Source organism: Papio anubis, chromosome 7, assembly GCF_008728515.1.
Source record: "Papio anubis isolate 15944 chromosome 7, Panubis1.0, whole genome shotgun sequence".
NCBI lineage: Eukaryota > Metazoa > Chordata > Mammalia > Primates > Cercopithecidae > Papio > Papio anubis.
This window is the reverse complement of record NC_044982.1, coordinates 55173506-55192145: the sequence shown is the minus strand read 5'-3', so window position 1 is coordinate 55192145 and position 18640 is coordinate 55173506. Positions and strand designations below refer to the sequence as shown.

General features: G+C 37.2%; 1 protein-coding gene and 1 non-coding gene across 2 annotated transcripts; both read left to right on the top strand.

Annotated features, from left to right (window-relative positions):
• TMX1 (thioredoxin related transmembrane protein 1) lies at positions 1 to 15923 on the top strand. Its single transcript, XM_003901786.4, has 8 exons — positions 1 to 295; positions 3722 to 3837; positions 5171 to 5216; positions 6978 to 7106; positions 9202 to 9247; positions 9343 to 9444; positions 9568 to 9640; positions 14211 to 15923. Exons 1-8 carry the CDS (start codon positions 144 to 146, stop codon positions 14387 to 14389), a joined length of 843 nt encoding a protein of 280 aa, XP_003901835.1. The 5' UTR covers positions 1 to 143; the 3' UTR covers positions 14390 to 15923.
• Positions 3956 to 4090, top strand: LOC116276163. The gene has a single exon (XR_004185601.1). It is a non-coding gene; the product is annotated as a small nucleolar RNA SNORA70 (small nucleolar RNA).
• Positions 15924 to 18640: the final 2717 nt, after the last annotated feature.

Genomic DNA, 18640 nt, shown 5'->3' with positions numbered 1-18640 from the left:
CATGCGCATTGAGAGTCCTCTAGACAGGCGCGCCTCGCAGCGCCGTCGTGCGCTTGCGCTGAGCAGCCCGCAAGGGCGGAAGTGGGAGCTGCGACCGGGAGGAGGGGCCGCCGCGCTCGCTGTGAGGTGGGCAAGCGGCGGAAATGGCGCCCTCCGGGAGTCCTGCACTTCACCTGGCAGTGCTGGTGCTGTTGCTTTGGGGTGCTCCCTGGACGCACGGGCGGCGGAGCAACGTTCGCGTCATCACGGACGAGAACTGGAGAGAGCTGCTGGAAGGAGACTGGATGATAGAATTGTGAGTGCGGTGCGGCCGGGGTCCTACGTCAGTGCCTGGACAGACGACTTCACCCCGCACGTTCCTCATGCAGGTCCCAGACTCCCCAGGGCTGCGCCTCCGAGTTGCGGAGCTAGCGTCCCCGACTTCTTCAGCTCCCCAAACTCCTGGGATCTGCCGCCGGCTTGGTCCCACCTCCTCGTCTCTTACCCGTAAATGTTAAGTTTCTTCTGGGGTGCACCCTCGTTTCGTTTCTGTGGCTGTGGTGCGCCCCGAGGCGCACAGTGCGAATTCGCCAGTGCGAATTCTGACATTTTTCATGACTTTGAGGCTGCGATTGGGGCGCGGGGAAGGAGGTGTCTGACTAGTGTCTAAGTAGTTAGAGTGATTCTTCACACACTTCTACACTTATTTTCACCACATTTTACAGAAAAGAATATTGAGCAAAATCTCTCCTCTCCTTTTGTCTGTCCTTAAAATATAGTCTATTTATGGTGTTGGAATTTGGGGCTTTCAAGCTTTTTAAAAATGGATTAGGTACTTTTCTTTTTTATTGTAAATGCTGAGTCAATTCAAGTCGGGTTATTTTTAAGTTTTCGTTTTCTCTTTTTCCCTTCTTTTTTGCTTTCGCTTTTTCACTCATCTCCTTTTTCCTTTGGGTGTGTTTGCAGTGTAGAGAATACCTTGGGTTGTGACTCCTAGGTCTTTGTAAATGGCATTACATTAAAAGATAATGCATTAATGTATACACTCTCAAGAGCGCCAGGTCATCATTTATTGCTCGAACGAAATCATGTGTCTCGTGTGGTGATTTCAATTTAATAATGTCTGTTCTGCAGCGATGGGAAATAAAGTATCTGCCTTTGCTTTAGATGCTGAGTTGTTGTTGATGGTGGTATTATACATATTAGCGGTATTACTGATAATAGTAAAAGCATGATTACTGAGTATTAACTGTAGTGGACACCACTAAGCACCTTTACACACATACTATATTTAATTCCCTACAAATTCTCTGTGACAGGTGTTTTTCACATTTTACAAGTGAGTAACAAGGTACCTAAATACTTTAGTTAACCATCCAGATATTGCTGCGGCTTTCTTTGGGTCTTCAGAGTAGGCATGCAATAATTGTTGTTAGAACACCTTCTTTAAAAAGGTTCAGCTGGAAGTGGCGTAGGCTACTCAGGAGATTGAGGTATGAGGATAGCTTGAGCCCAGGGGTTCAAGAGATCGTGGGCAATGTAGCGAAATAAATAAGTAGATAAATAAAAATGAAAAGACAACAGGGTTCAGGTGAGTGTTTTCTTGTGTCAAGAATGCAACAAGGGTTGTCAAGGAGACCAGCGAAAGTGACATCCCCAAGGGAGAACCCAGAAGGCTAAATCAGTAAGTCCTGTGTTATTTAAAACAAACAAAACTGGCCGGGCGCAGTGGCTCACGCCTGTAATCCCAGCACTTTGGGAGGCCAAGGCGGGCAGATCACGAGTTCAGGAGATTGAGACCATCCTGGCTAACACGGTGAAACGCCGTTTGTACTAAAAATACAAAAAATTAGCTGGGCGTGGTGGCACGCGCTTGTAGTCCCAGCTACTCGGGAGGCTGAGGCAGGAGAATCGCTTGAATCCGGGAGGCAGAGGTTGCAGTGAGCCGAGATCATGCCACTGCACTCCAGCCTGGGCGACAGAGTGCGACTCGATCTCAAAAAAAAAAAAAAAAAAAAAGTAGAACATTTATATGGAGGGTAAAATAAAGGAGAATATTCATAGTATGCATATAATCTGCAACTCTGAAATGAATTTTCATTCAGGCACCATCGAAGGCTTCAGGGGAGAGGAACTATGACAAGTGACACTTTGTTTTTCAGTCATCGTCATGAGTAACTTTAGATAGTGCCTGTAAAATAGTGTTATAAGCAATATATTAAACAATAGTTATCATGTATGTATATGCAAAATACAGTCAAGTATTACTTAAGGGTATTTTTTAATTCATTATGGTCCAACTACATAAATACAGCAGTCAGAAGTAGTATTAAAGAGAACAAGACTAACAAAACATTCAGTATGAGGTAAATCCACATTGGAGCATCTATCTATAGGGTAGTAGTTTTTCTTTTTCCTTAAGTAGAGATTCTAAAGTAAGTCTTTAGAAAGCAACTGACAGCCTGGGCAACATGGCAAAAACCAGTCTCTACAAAAAAATACGAAAAATTAGCTGGGAGTGTGGGCAGGCATCTCTAGTCCCAGCTACTTGGGCTGAGGTGGGAGGATGTCTTGAGTCTGGGAGGTTGAGGCTGCAGTGAGCCTAAATCGCCCCACTGCCCACCAGTCTGGGTGCCAAAGCGAGACCCTGTTTCAAAAAATAAAAAAGCAACTGAGCAACAAAACGAACCTGAAAAAGAAGGAATCTAGAAGTTTTAGTAATAGTCTGCTCCTAATTACAAGTGAATTATCTACAGTAAATCCATTTCTGCTCAGAAGTTTTGTCATGGAGATATTTTCATTATAATACAGTTTATTGTTAGGAGCTTGGCTTTTATAGTACCAGTTTGTCTTGTTCTACAATGTCTATTTTAGGAGTTTGGTTTTCATAAAACAAGTGAAGAAAATGTGAAGTACAGAAACTATAGTTTTGTGTTTAACTGGTTTAGGTTTTATTCTTCCTGGTTCTGTTAAAAAAAAAAAAAAAAAAAAGAAACAACCCTGTGCTGTTTTATAAGATAAAATACAATAAAGTGTAAAAATAAGATCCTTGGGAGATAATGAATACCAGAGGAGTAATTTAAATGCTAATATGCTTGCATTTGTAAATCCAAGGACTTGGAAACAGGATGACCTAACTGGCCAAGAGTTTTGTTTGGCCTGCTTAGTATTTTTATGTGGGTTATTTTTTGAGGTAACAGTCTCATATAAAAATGCAGATCTCCATCTTCTTTTGAATATGAATAGCCAGCCTTAGTGTGCCAGCATCCTTTGTGGCAATCCTACTTAGTAATGGTTGCCACCTTAAGATGGAGTATGTGCTTTCTTATTCGCCACAGCCCAGAACACTTCTGTTTTTCCAACACTTTGCATTTGTGACTCTGCAGTGTAAATTATTAAAATTGGTAAGCTCTAACTTTGGTCCTGAACTTTCTGGTGGCCACACATTGATAGAGAAATGCAAAGGTTTTTTGAAGAGCTGTTTTGCATGTGAAAAAATCGTGTGTCTTATTCTCATAATTTCATTTGATTAGCATCATCAGTTCATCATTCTTGATTTCCGGATTGTTAGATCTACCCTTAAAAGTTTTCTATCTGCATGAAATTAACCACCTTGTCGTCTTCAGTGTTTTTATGTAAAATATTCTTCATAAATTATACATTTAAATTTTTTATCCCAAGATAAATAGTCATACTAATGTGCTTAACTTTTTTTAAAAAAAAAAAAATCTGTATTTCTTAGTTATGCCCCGTGGTGCCCTGCTTGTCAAAATCTTCAACCGGAATGGGAAAGTTTTGCTGAATGGGGAGAAGATCTTGAGGTTAATGTTGCAAAAGTAGATGTCACAGAGCAGCCAGGTACTGTAAGTCTTTGGTTAGTTTTGTTTCTTTGCTGTTTGGGTTGATATGTTTATCCTACTTTCTACATTACATAATCTTAATTCTACCTTTCATTAGGTTTTCAAAACCTAACAGTCTGCAGCTAGTTAACCTGACTTGTGCACCTCCCTCATGGGGGCTCAGTGTGCAATGGTTGCAAAATGGAGATTCCCTAGTTGTGTAAACACCTCATTTCTTGAAAGCATTGCTTTAAGGGTTCTTGAAGACATTACCCTCTTTTTATCCCTCCCCATATAACTGCCTCTGATTTGTTTTTCTTTGCATCCCAGGCCCCAGACTAGTATGTAAGATGTCTTTGAGGAGTCCTAGAACACTGTGGTTCAGGTGAACATTGGCCAAGCCACGTTTGCATCCATACCAGGCTTCAGAATAAGGAGCATGCGGTTGAGTGTTTTTCTAGAGTCAAGGTCACGTTCCCTGACAAAAGAAGATCTGAATCTCTGAAACTGAGTTTTAAATTTAGTACCTATGATTTGAGGATGTGGGCTTCTGAATATAAAGCCCTCGTGGTTGTGAGGTCAAGTGCATTCCTGACTTGGTCCCTGGACAAGTGGCAGGTCCTGCCCTTAAGGAGGTTCCTTCCACAGACCAACCTCATCTTACCGTTCTCAGTAGTCACACTACCCTTGGGTTCTTGGCTACCCCATCTCAAATGGTAATAATAAGTCATATTTATTGAACGCTTGCCTATTGTAGCACTCTTCCAAGTATCTTGTGTTTATTATTTAATCCTTATACAACCCCATGAAATATGTAATGTCCCCATTTCACAGATAAGAAAACTGAGGCACAGGTCAATTCTCTATAATATCAGTGCTTGACACCTGGCTAATAATAAATGTTAGCTGCTTTTATTTTTGCCTGTCTTATGAAAGATTCACATTATTTTCCATTTTTAGCAGCACCATAAACTGCCTTTGTTTGTTGAATGTCAAGTGCAATTCCATTTCATTTTAGATCTAAGAACCTACTACCTTGTGCTCTCCCAAGACTTATTACTACTAGTCTTAATTTTGACAGTGGTATAAATAATGAAGTGTTTTTATTTATTTAAAAACGTATTCAGTACTCTAGTTCTACATACTTTTTAACTGAGATAATGTGCAGTATTGTGTTTTTTAAAGTTGCTTTAAGTATGTAATTCACTTTTAAATTATGTATTACAAAGCTCAACTATTATGTATAATTTCATATTCTTTCCTATTAGTATGTATTTAAATAATTCAAAGTCACCTTTTAAGTAGTCAGTGATTGGCCCATGTAAAACCTGCTGTGTGTTCTTTATTTGTAGGACTGAGTGGACGGTTTATCATAACTGCTCTTCCTACTATTTATCAGTAAGTATTTGAAGATTCTCAATTATGGAGAAAGATGCATTATAGTGTAATCAGAAGTAGTAGGCCTCTAGCTTGGATCATGTTGGAAGAGCTGAGGTAATCTCATTATATTCAGCAGGTGTTTTAGAGGGCTTGTTTTGCTTAGTGTTATCCTAAGTGCCTTTAGGAAGTTGAGTGATGTATGAAACAGTCTCTGTTCTCAAAGATTTACAGTTGTTTTGAAAGTGATGTTCTTGTGAAATGTTGTGATCCTCTTCAGCGTGTTGAGTCATTATGAGTCCAAAGTAGTGGTGAGTCCTGTAGGAAATTGGGTAAAGGAGAAATCACAGTTACCTGGATTGATTCCCAGAGAATATGGGGTTTAAATGAAACCTTGGAAGTAGGATTTTAAGAGTGCAGGGTAAGCATTTTATTCTGAGGACAATCTCATAAACAGTCATTAACAGGAACATGATATGTCCAAAAAGTAGCTATGAAAGTGCTGTTGTACAGCCTTGGGTACAGTAGTAGGTGACAGTTGGGTGATAAATCAGAATGAGGAAGATTATGTAGTCTTCAGTGTCAGGTCTATTAGTTTGGCTTTATCTTCTAATTTGGGGGTATGAAATCTCAAGTCTGTGTACCTGCTGTGTACCCTAACATCATGTAGCTGGTAGGTTAAATATCAGGAGGTACTGAAAACAAGTTGACACTTCTTTGTGTTTATAGCTTGCTTTTCTTTGCCCTTTTTTCTTTTTTTTTCATGTTTTTAAAATTCACCCCACTCCCTTTACATTTATGTAAATTTCTGTTCTCTGTCTCCATAAGAGCTTCTGTCCTGCCCTTCTCATTCAGTCCTTTTTCCCACATGCCCCTTCAGTCTCTCCCCTTTCCTTTTCACTTCTTAGTGCCTCCTGACCTTATTTGGAATTTCCTGCCGTTTTTCTTTTAGTCAAAATTGTTTACCATGTCCTTTCTCCTGTTTCCTGCCTGTCGAAATCCTACCTATGCTTCAAAGAATAGCTCAGATGACACTTCACAAAAACTTTGTGTTTTGGGGTGGGGGGCTTCCTCGTGGTCTTTACCTCTGGGTGAATAAAGGGTCTCTTAACCCTTCTTAACAGGTCCCTAATAGGGAGCCGATGAGTTTTTGAGTTAGATGAGTTTTTGCACTTAAAGATGTTGGAGCCAAGAGAACATTTATGACTCTGACAGAACTTTCTACATTGGAAATGGGAAGGAGGAGGTGGATCTAAGGAAGGCTGCAAAACTGACTGTAAATAGTCACTGAAATGAGAGGAAAGGAAACACTGTACCAAATGCCTCCAGTGATTTAAAGCAGGGTGGCTGAGGTGATGCTATTATAGCCAAAAGTACTAGAAAAATGCCTTAAAATTTTAAGTTATAGATTAACAGCTAATAATTACTATGTGCCAAGCACTATTCTAATACTTTTTATATAATTCTTTTAATATGTGTATTACACATAAGGTTTAAAAGTACTTTTCTGAGATTTATCTACTTACTATATTTCATAGTTTTATTATTTGGTAGAATAACAGTAATTTTTTAAGACTTATCATTTAAAAAAATGTAACCTCATTGTTAAATTGGGGGCTAAAATGTCATGAGTAGGTAAATAGTATAATTTGCTATTAATACTTGTACATTGCTAATGCTTTTGAATGTTAGAAGTGACTATAAAGTGAGGTGAAAAAATAGCAAAATGAATATTAAATTATTTCTCAATGCTGGATGATATTTAATTCTGATTCTCTTTAGTTGTAAAGATGGTGAATTTAGGCGCTATCAGGGTCCAAGGACTAAGAAGGACTTCATAAACTTTATAAGTGATAAAGAGTGGAAGAGTATTGAGCCCGTTTCATCATGGTTTGGTCCAGGTTCTGTTCTGTAAGTATGAGGGCTTTTTCTCTTACCCATTTCATAATTAATTGGAACAGATAATTATATTTTATGTAAAGCATTTCATACTCTTTTTGTTTCTTGAGCTGTTAAGGTGTATCCACATTTATTACATGTTCTTTTTTTTTTTTTTTTTTTTTTTTCCTGAGATGGAGTCTCACTCTGTCGCCCAGGCTGGGGTGCAGTGGCGTGATCTTGGCTCACTGCAAGCTCTGCCTCCATGGTTCACGCCATTCTCCTGCCTCAGCCTCCCAAATAGCTGGGACTACAGGCGCCCACCGCCACGCCCGGCTAATTTTTTTGTATTTTAGTAGAAACGGGGTTTCACCGTGTTAGCCAGGATGGTCTCAATCTCCTGACCTTGTGATCCACCCGCCTTGGCCTCCCAAAGTACTGGGATTACAGGCGTGAGCCACCGTGCACGGCCTACATGTTTGATCTTTTTAGTTTGACCTTCTAAGTCAAACAGTTTCATGCTTCTTGAGTTAGAGAAGACATTTTGTAGAAGTAAGTTGTACACCTTTTCAGGAATATTGTAGCTTGCTAGATTTAGTCACATGTATCATCAAAAACTAAATGCCCCTAAGGTTGTTCACAGCATAATGGGTAAAGCTATCACTCGAGTGTAACAATTTGAATGAGTAGGCTCAAACTTGTACTCATGCTATCTCCAGACTTCAGTTTGTTTTGTAATGTTCTGTCTCCATAGAGACTGTCAAAAATTGCTGATACCAACTAAATTACATAAACTTCGACTCTTGATGTAAAGCGATTGAATTATGTTTGGTTGGTTATTCCACCTATCTGATAACTTCTTATATGAATAGTGTGTATAAGCGTTGACCATAATAGCGTGCCTAGGCACTGAGCTTTATAGATATCTAGAGGGTAGATGAATTTCTTCATAGCAACTGGCAATGGAGTGATAAGGATTGGAAGTAGCAAGCATGCTTTCTGCTTTGCTGTTGGGGTACAAGGCCTCACTGGTAATGTGAGAGACCTCTGGTAATAGTGAGTTTTGCTGAGGTACCATGGACTGATCCCGTGTGGCCATCTGTATCTTCCTATCGTCTTACCACACTTACCTTTGGAGGATAGGGAGTTGACACAGTAATCCCATAAGAGAAAAATGCTCTAGATTCTGGGAATGGGAGGAAGATCAGCCTGTCAACACTCGCCCATTGAACTACCATGCCCAACTCAATTTTGGATCCTACTGTTCCTGAAATAAATTACTGCAGACTACAGTGAGGCTATACAGTGCTTTATATTTCAGTTCCTTGTTTCTCTTCTCACTTGGCTTTTAAACAACAGAAGCAACATGATTAAAGTACCTTTCTATGTCGACTTAAAAGTATAACTGATTTTTGTTCTCTGAAATCTCATCTCATAAATGAATCTTGTCCTTTTCCAGTAGAAGAAAGTAGTTTCTTGTAAGTGTATTTTCAAGCTGCTACAATTGGGAACTCACAGACCTTTCTTATTTCTGAAGCATGCCTTTTTAAAACTGGCCATTTAATTATGTAAAATACTAATTTTTGCTTATATGATGACTTAGCATTTATTTACCTATGTAATTTGTATATCATTAAAAGATGTCTAATGTTCTTAGAAATTTTAATTAATTTCAATATAAAAGAGGAATAGTTCTTAAGTAGGAAGAATTGGCTTGACAATTGTTTCTAGTCCTTCCTTGAGCGTCCCTTTGGTCATGCTTTAAAGGCTTTTAAGGGTAAGTAAGAGTTGCCTTTTCCAACTGGTTTCCTGGAACTTGTAACCCTTTACTCAGTGTATTGGAGAAATGATCAGATGAAAGACAAAATATTAACATCAAAACAGTGGGAGAAAAGGAAAAAGTTACTGTCAAGTATGTTTATTTACGAGGCTGTCACATGGTAGTATCAATTTAGAAACAGTTTTCATGAACAAGCCTTATTATAGGCATGAAATCAGTGATGTATCTCTAGTCTTGATTAACAGCAATAAAATCTGTCATATTGGGGAAATTATGGAGTAGAAAATAGTATATATAGACAAAGCTGTGTATGTTATTCAGTTTTTTAATCATCTCTTTTATTTTTAGGATGAGTAGTATGTCAGCACTCTTTCAGCTATCTATGTGGATCAGGGTATGGACTAAAATATTTTTATCTTAAACATTTATACCACTATCACTTTAACAAAAATGAACAGATTTTTAGTTTTTTTTTTCTTTTCATTTTAGGCTTGCCATAACTACTTTATTGAAGACCTTGGATTGCCAGTGTGGGGATCATATACTGTTTTTGCTTTAGCAACTCTGTTTTCCGGACTGTTATTAGGACTCGTAAGTATTTCATTTTTGGAGTGCTAGGAAGAAAGATATTTAAAAACATGATAATTTAAAATAGTTACATTAGCTGTGGCATATATTCTACATTCAGATTTCTTACAATTTTTATTTTTACAGTGTATGATATTTGTGGCAGATTGCCTTTGTCCTTCAAAAAGGCGCAGACCACAGCCATACCCATACCCTTCAAGTAAGTATATTTTAAAATGTTTATCTTTTATTCACTATAGTCCTATTCATTTCTATAATCACAATCACATTTCACAGATTGCTCTTCCAGCTTAGAATTCTAACTGTGGATTGTTGGTCTTTATCAGCTATGGCATAAGGGAAGGTAGAAGAAATGTATATTTCGTGTAAGAATGTAGCCCAGTGGATTTTGAACACTTATTTTCTTGACTCGTATATTATGGGGAATTTTAACATGGCATATAGCATGTAGCTATTTAATAATATTTATTTGGTGTCAATTTATAAGTGGAATATATTCTACTCTTGAAGTCTTTCATTAGTATAGTGGCCGCCACAGTTGAAGTGTATTCTTTGAATGCCAGTCAATTGTAGGTTTTTTCTGGTAGGATATTAGGAAAAGCAATCCCTATGGTTGATTTAGGGTGTCACTGACACTGAACTGTACTGCGGATCAATTTAAATAATTACAAGCATTTACCAGTCTTGTAATTGTACTGTTAATGGAAGTGTTTATATTTGCAGTTCTTAAATAACTTTTACTTATCTGTTACCTCATTTGCCTTTTAGCCATTCTGTAGTAGAGTGCATAGGTGATACTGCTCCCATTTTGTACTTGAGGAAACTAAGGTTCACAGTCACACAGAAGTGACAAAGCTTAGGGTTTAACTAAATCAGACTTGTGGCCTGATACTCCTTCATTTATGATATCTTTTGTTTGTTTGTTTGTTTTCGAGACGGAGCCTCGCTCTGTTGCCCAGGCTGGAGTACAGTGATGCGATCTCGGCTCACTGCAACCTCCACCTCCCAGGTTCAAACTATTCTCCTGCCTCAACCTCCTTAGTAGCTGGGACTACAGGTGCGTGCCACTACGCCCAGCTAATTTTTTGTGTTTTTAGTAGAGATGGGGTTTCACTGTGTTAGGATAGTCTCAATCTCCTGAACTTGTGATCCGCCCGCCTCGACCTCCCAAAGTGCTGGGATTACAGGTGTGAGCCACTGCACCTGGCCATGATGTCTTTCTTAACTTAGGGCTTATTGAGATCAAAATTTCCGAAATGAAGTCTATGGAGATTAGATTTATAGTGTACCTTGTCCTTTTATACTGGTAGTTCATCTTTTCATTTCTTAGATAGTTGCATTGATACTAAAAAGGACATGCATAGGGGAAGGAATCATCTTATCCAAAAAGGGCCACTGATGTCTAGGAAAAAAGCGTAAGCACAGATTACTTAAAAGACAAATGTATTATTAGGTTTAAGGTTTTTGAAGCGAAATGAATATAAAATGTTTACTCACCAACTTTTAAATTGTGAATAAACCGTAAGATTTAATTTAGTAGATACAAAAGATACATATATAAAAGTAGTTATACAGATGGTCCCTGACCTACAGTCATTCAACTTAAAATTGACTTTACGATAGTGCAAAACAAATATGCGTTCAGTAAAAACTGTACTTTAAATTTTGAATTTTGACCTATTCTGGGCTACTGGTATGGAGTACTTTTGTGATGCTGGGCAGATTAGGTTAGGTTAGGTGTATTAATGTATTTCAACTTATGTAAGGATAGGTTAGTTGTATTAATGCCTTTTTGACTTATGATATTTTCAACTTATGATTTATCAGGGTGTAACCCCATCATAAGTCAAGGAGCATCTGTATTATGTTTGGTTTTCTTATATTCTGTCTTCACCCTCACATAAATCATATAGCCTTCAGAAAGTCTGTAGGGTGATCAGTGTGCAACTAGTATTGGATCCCATAAAGGTACCAAAGTATGTACTAAGTCATGTGATGTGCAGGCTGTTATTGCCACTGTTGCCAGATCGTCCTCTTGTCTCCCAAGAGTTTACTTTGGTAGTCTGCATAGATTGATTTCTCTGAGGATGTAGGTGTTGGAGTCTAAGTCATCTTACCACTTAGAGCAAACTTGAGAGTGTCTGAGACTTGCCTGGAGAACTTGTTGAAACAGATTGCTGATTCCCCTCACTGGGTTTTGGACTCAGAAGTTCTGTATTGGGGCCAGGAATTTCCATTTCTTACAATTCCCAGGTGAAGTTGATGTTGCTGGTCTGAGGACCACTATTTGAGAACCCTTGTCTTAGAGAAAGTGGTTACCAATAGGAAAATCTACAGGCCCCGGCACATGAACTTACTTGTCTTTTGGTGTTGACCGTACAAACTTTTCAAAAGAATACTGACTCTGATAGAATCCTTTCTGTGCAATACTGTGGAATACATAACTGGTGTACACAAAGAAGTAAGTGTTCGCAGACAAGAAGGGCAAGTCAGTGAATAGGCACAATTTTAGCAACTTTAAAAGAGTTGAACCTAAGGAAATGACAGAGATAATACTCTACCTCTTTTAGGAAGTTACAAGGGAATTCATTTCTTGGAAATGAAATTTTAAAATGACTTGGTTAATTAATGTCAAGCTACTTAAGTTTTTCTGTCCTCTATTATAATCCACTGTAAAAGTCACTAAAGAAATCTTTACCTTTAAATATCTGTTAATTTGGAAGGATTGAAAGGCATAAAGTAAAGGGTTTTTTGAATGCCTTTCCAAATCATTCAAAAAGAAGGCAAGCATGGTCTCTGAGCCAGAGAGATCTGATTGGGCATCCCAGCTCTACCACTTAATAGCAAAGCAGTATGACAGACATTTTCTACCCTCTGAGCATGTAACCTCCTTTGTGAAATGAAAGTAATTATACTTGCCCCACTGGATCATTATGACACTTAGGAGATAGGTATGTAATGCTCACATTATCCTAGTTACTAACATATAATAAGCATTCAGTAAGTAATCACTATACATATGATTGTGTAATTTATTTTTCTTTAGTAATACAACTGATATTAATACAGACTTTAAAGTGATATTGCCATGCCCCTTCCATGATGGAACACATGATTTGAGTTGTTTTCCAATATGTGTGCTTGTCTTGATTTTGAGTTGCTAGGGGTGCTAAAGAAACCCAACTCAATCTACTGTTAAGCAAAATTGGAATTTATTGGTTTATGTAGCGATGGAGTCTGAGGTCAGGATTGACTAGATCCTTAAGGCTCAAATGATGTTGTTAAGATGCTGTTTCTGAGTTACTCAGTTCTCCACACCTTGACTTGTTCAATTCTCAGTTGAGTGCTTTTTAGAATTTTTTTTTATTTTTCTATTTTTTCTCTGCTCACAAGGGCATCTGGATCAACTTGGCCCTTTCCAGTCACTAGCGTTAAGGTGGTTAGAGAAAACTAGTCACAATCTAAGAATAAGAAGGACATTCATTTTTTTTTCTACACCCACCTCTTTTTTGGAGAAATTCTGGTGCACTCCGCTGGTGTAGAGGTCTCACTTTTTGGAAACAAGGGTTCCTCAACCTTGACACTATTGACGTTTTTGGCCAGATGATTCTTAGTTGTGACGGACTGCCTTTTATACACTGTTGAATATTTAATAGCATTCTACTTACCAATAGCACTGCCCTTCTCAGGTGTGAAAAGCAAAAATATCTCTAGACATTGTGAAGTGTTCCTTGTGGAGGGGGAAACTCCCTTGGTAGAGAACCACTGCTGTAAACTGGTATTCACCAGGACCACCTGGGGTGTGGCATAGGGAAGGGGCTGTTAGCCCAAAATGAAGGTGGATGCCAGGCAGACTAAACAACAGATTGTTCATTACTGGTAATTTTTCCCCATGGTTTGTTCTGCTTTATTAACCCACTCCTTCCTTGCGGGTCCCCCCGCCCTGGCCCCACCATTCTCGATTGCCTAGGATTGGGGGCAGTCTGAGATCATTGAACAGAGTAAAGCTCTTTGACCCAATTCTGTCTCCTGTATCTCACCACGGTGTTCTCTAAGTTTAAGTTAACTAGCAGCTGGCCATAAAAAACATCGAAAGGGTGTGTATGTGTGTATGTATGTATTCATTGAGATGTACACTTAAGATTTTTACATTTTACTGTTGTAACTATATTGTAATAAAATACTATATATGGGGGATGAGTAAGGGGAAGCACATTTATAAGACCAGAAGAAGATATGGACAGAAATACAACCTTCAACTGTAAATGTGTGATTTCTGTTCCCTTGGGAACTGAAACAAGGATACTGACTTTTTGACAAGAAGATTAATAGCAAATAAGTATGAGATAGTTTTTTTTTTAAAAGCCAGTCAAATTTAGCAGTGGGGGTTATCACCGTTAGTGACAGTAATATTAGTAAGTTCTGATAACCTACTACCATTGGACCAACAAGTTCTTTTTAATGCTGTATATTTTCGTGCAACTTCCGTATTGACAACATTAATGCTGATTCATTAATTTCAGTTCAGTTTATAAATAGGTGGGTAATTAGAATGACTTTGATAACTAAAATGGCTCATACCATTTATATTTTTATAATATTCATAGTTTTTTGGATCTAATCTTGAATAACTTTTTCCTTTTGGAAATCCAAACATGATAAATTTATGCCAAAGCGGTTTTTGGGCATATGAGACATTGTATCTTGATTTTACTCTAGAGCAAATCTAATACATCTACAAAAATACATTTTTGGTCTTTGTCTTTAAGAAAAATTATTATCAGAATCCGCACAACCTTTGAAAAAAGTGGAGGAGGAACAAGAGGCGGATGAAGAAGATGTTTCAGAAGAAGAAACTGAACGTAAAGAAGGAACAAACAAAGACTTTCCACAGAATGCCATAAGACAACGCTCTCTGGGTCCATCATTGGCCACAGATAAATCCTAGTTAAATTTTATAGTTAATATTATGATTTTGATAAAAATAGAAGATTGATCATTTTGTTTGGTTTGAAGTGAACTGTGACTTTCTTGTATATTGCAGAGTTCAGTCTAGATTGTCATTAAATTGAAGAGTCTACATTCAGAACATAAAAGCACTAGGTATACAAGTTTGAAATATGATTTAAGTACAGTATGGTGGTTTAAATAGTTCTCTAATTTTTGAAAAATCATGCCAAGCAATAAGATTTATGTATATTTGTTTAATAATAACCTGTTTCAAGTCTGAGTTTTGAAAATTTACATTTCCCAAGTATTGCATTATTGAGGTATTTAAGAATATTATTTTAGAGAAAAATATTTCTCATTTGATATAATTTTTCTTGGTTTCACTGTGTGAAAAAAAGAAGATATTTCCCATAAATGGGAACTTTGCCCATTGTCTCAAGAAATGTGTATTTCAGTGACAATTTCGTGGTCTTTTTAGAGGTATAATCCAAAATTTCCTTGTATTTTTAGGTTCTGCAACTAATAAAAATTAATTTTTATTAATTACAGTTTTCTACACATGGTAATACAGGATATGCTACTGATTTAGGAAGTTTTTAAGTTCATGGTATTCTCTTGATTCCAACAAAGTTTGATTTTCTCTTGTATTTTTCTTATTTACTATGGGTTACATTTTTTATTTTTCAAATTGGATGATAATTTCCTGGAAACATTTTTTATGTTTTAGTAAACAGTACTTTTCTGTTATTTCAAACTGAAGTTTACTGGGAGAGCCATCAAGTTGAACAATCTGTTGTAATTTAAAATTTTGGCCACTCTTTTCAGATTTTACATCATTCTTGCTGAACTTCAACTTGAAATTGTTTTTTTGTTTGTTTGTTTTTGAATGTGAAGGTGAACATTCCTGATTTTTGTCTGATGTGGAAAAGCCGCAGTATTTTACATTTTGAAAATTCACAGAAGCTTAATATAAAACAAAGTTTGCATTCTACTCAGGAAAAAGCATCTTCTTGTATATGTCTTAAATGTATTTTTGTCCTCATATACAGAAAGTTCTTAATTGATTTTACAGTCTGTAATGCTTGATGTTTTAAAATAATAACATTTTTATATTTTTTAAAAGACAAACTTCATATTATTCTGTGTTCTTTCCTGACTGGTAATATTCTGTGGGATTTCACAGGTAAAAGTCAGTAGGATGGAACATTTTTGTGTATTTTTACTCCTTAAAGAGCTAGAATACATAGTTTTCACCTTAAAAGAAGGGGGAAAACCATAAATACAATGAATCAACTGACCATTATGTAGTAGACAATTTCTGTAATGTCCCCTTCTTTCTAGGCTCTGTTGCTATGTGAATCCATTAGATTTACAGTATCATAATATACAAGTGTTCTTTAAAGGCCTCTCCTTTAGGATATAAAATATTGTACCATTGAAGAGTTTGGATGTGTAACTTGTGATGCCTTAGAAAAATGTCCTAAGCACAAAATAAACTTTTCTAACCACTTCATTAAAGCTGAAGACCAGTATGATTTCTAGTTGCTTTTTGAAGGTATGCTGTTTTACTTTGTATTTAACGATGTTCAGATGAGTAGTTGTGTGTTACTATATATGTACTTGATATGTGTAATCAAACGACTGCTTCTTTTGCTATTGAGATGTCTAAGGACAGTAATGCTCATTAATCAAGCATTTTTTTTTAGTGTTCTAGTATATGTGACATTGCCAATTTTTTTATTAGAAAATATGTGACCAGAAAGATTCTACAGAGTAAAAAATCAAAGCAAAACAAAAACCACAAAAAGACCCCTGTACTACAGAAAATTTAAAGTTGGCTGAACAGATAGGGTCTTGAAATTTCAGGCAACATGTAATGTCACAGGTCTTAAAGATTGTCACTGTAGACCTCTGAGTAATTAATTTTCAGTTGGTAGCAGGCTTATAGAAACTCTTTGGGATTATTTTCAAATGGTTCAGGAAGGAATAAGGTAAAGTAAAAGTAATATCCTGGAGAATTCTGGGCCACCTACCCACTATAATCAGTTCAGCTCTACTACTGAAGTATTGTAAAATCTGATCTCTAGAGGAAAATACAGTATTCTACCCTACGTTGTGTAAATTCTTACTGATTATCAGAAAAACTGAAAAAAGTTTTAATGAAGAATTCTGGCTACATCTAACAGCTGCCATTTACCGAGTACCTACTGCAGCTTTGTTGTTTTCCTGTATTTATTCATTTAGTCCTAATGACGACTGCAAGACAGGTAAGCATTGCACATCTTTCAGGTGAGTCAGCTCAGAGGTGTGGTACAAATAGGTAAAATTTTAATCTAATTCTTGTTCCAAATCTTTTTTTGTTTGCTTTTGTTTTTGTTTTGTTTGGTTTTTCTTCAGTATGGGTACATGAAATTCAACAATCTCTTATTTTGGTCTTTTTTTTTTTTTTTTTTTTTTGAGACAGAGTTTCACTCTTGCCCAGGCTGGAGTGCAATGGCATGATCTTGGCTCACTGTAACCTCCGCCTCCTGGGTTCAAGTGATTCTCCTGCCTCAGCCTCCCAAATAGCTGGGATTACAGGCATGTGCCACCGTGCCCGGCTATTATTTTGGTCTTAAAATTTCACTCCTATCAGAGTATAGGAGTGAATAAGTGCTATTCATAAATAACCATAATTATTCAGTATTTGCAGTCTCGTGATATTGGTTATTGCATAAAGTAAGCTATTGCAGTAAATGATGCGTTAGGAAGCAATTTTCTCTCGTCAGTTGTGTCCTTATTCAGCCTTACACACAAAAAAAAGCATAGTTCTGGACTTAATTGTGATGTAATTAAAATTATTGAGTGAACATTTTGGCTCATATTTTATGACATTGTAGTTCATCCCCATGGTCAGTTTAAGGTAGAGTTCTTACAATATATTACTTTCAATATAGGTATTTTGTTAATAACAATTTATTTCGGTTGGACTTTAAATTTAGAGTGGTTTTACTGAGTGATTGCATGATGCTATAAATAAAATTTTAATTGAATATCATTGGAGATTTAGATAGGTTGGTACTGCTTATCTAGCAACTTTTGTATTTGTGAAACCATTAAAGCTAGAGTAACAATAAATTTAAGTTGGAATTTTGGTAATATGTAAGTAGCAAGGTTAGATGATATACTTGAACAGGTATAACATATCCCCTTTTTTCTCTATTTATTTATTTTTTTGAGACGGAGTCTCACTCTGTCACCCAGGCTGGAGTACAGTGGCATGATCTGGGCTCACTGCAATCTCCGCCTCCCGGCTTCATGCCATTCTCCTGCCTCAGCCTCCCGAGTAGCTGGGACTACAGGCGCCTGCCACCATGCCCGGCTAATTTTTTGTATTTTTAATGGAGACGGAGTTTCACCGTGTTAGCCAGGATGGTCTCGATCTCCTGACCTCGTGATCCGCCCACCTCAGCCTCCCAAAGTGCTGGGATTACAGGCGTGAGCCACCGTCCCAGCCTTTCTTATTTATTTTTAATTGACAGGAAATAATTGTGTATATTTATGGGATACAATGTGATATTTTCATTTGTGTATATGTAGAAAGATTCGACAAAGCTAATATATCCATCACTTCACCAGTTTATCATTTTTTTATGGAGAAAATGTTAAAAATCTGAGTTAGCTATTTTGAAATATACATTATTATTAACTGTGGTCACCATGCCATGCAATAGATCGCTAAAACGTATTCCTGTGGTCTAACTGAAACTCAGTACTGTTTGATCAACATCTTCCCTTTCCCCATTCCTCCCTTACTTCCCAGCCTCTTGTAACCATCTTTCTACTGTTTCTAGGAGATTAACTTTTTTAGGTTCTACATACAGTATTTCTTTCTCTTCCCGGCTTATTTCACTTAGCATAATGTCCTTCAGTTCTGTCTATGTTACTGCAAGTGACAGAATTTCTTTCCTTTTTTTAAGGCTGTGTGGTATTCCAGCATGTATACTACATTTTCTTTACGCATTCATTCATTGACAGAAACTTAGGTTACTTGCCCATCTTGGCTACTGTGAATAATGCTGGAATGAACATGGGAGTGCAAATATCTCTGCAACCTACTGATTTCAATTCCTTGGATACATATCCAGAATTGGGATTGCTGCGATACAGGGTAATTCTGGTTTTTTTAGGTTTTTGAGGAAACTTCATACTATTTTCCAAAATGGCTATACTAATTTACATTCCCACCAAGAGTGTACAAGGGTTCCCT

Excerpts from the sequence above, each read along its gene's own strand:
- TMX1 (XM_003901786.4), top strand. The coding sequence starts at position 144 with ATGGCGCCCTCCGGGAGTCCTGCACTTCACCTGGCAGTGCTGGTGCTG. Across the intron at positions 9,248-9,342 it reads AGCTATCTATGTGGATCAGG|GCTTGCCATAACTACTTTAT; the intron begins GTATGGACTAAA and ends TTTTCATTTTAG. Across the intron at positions 9,445-9,567 it reads CCGGACTGTTATTAGGACTC|TGTATGATATTTGTGGCAGA; the intron begins GTAAGTATTTCA and ends TTATTTTTACAG.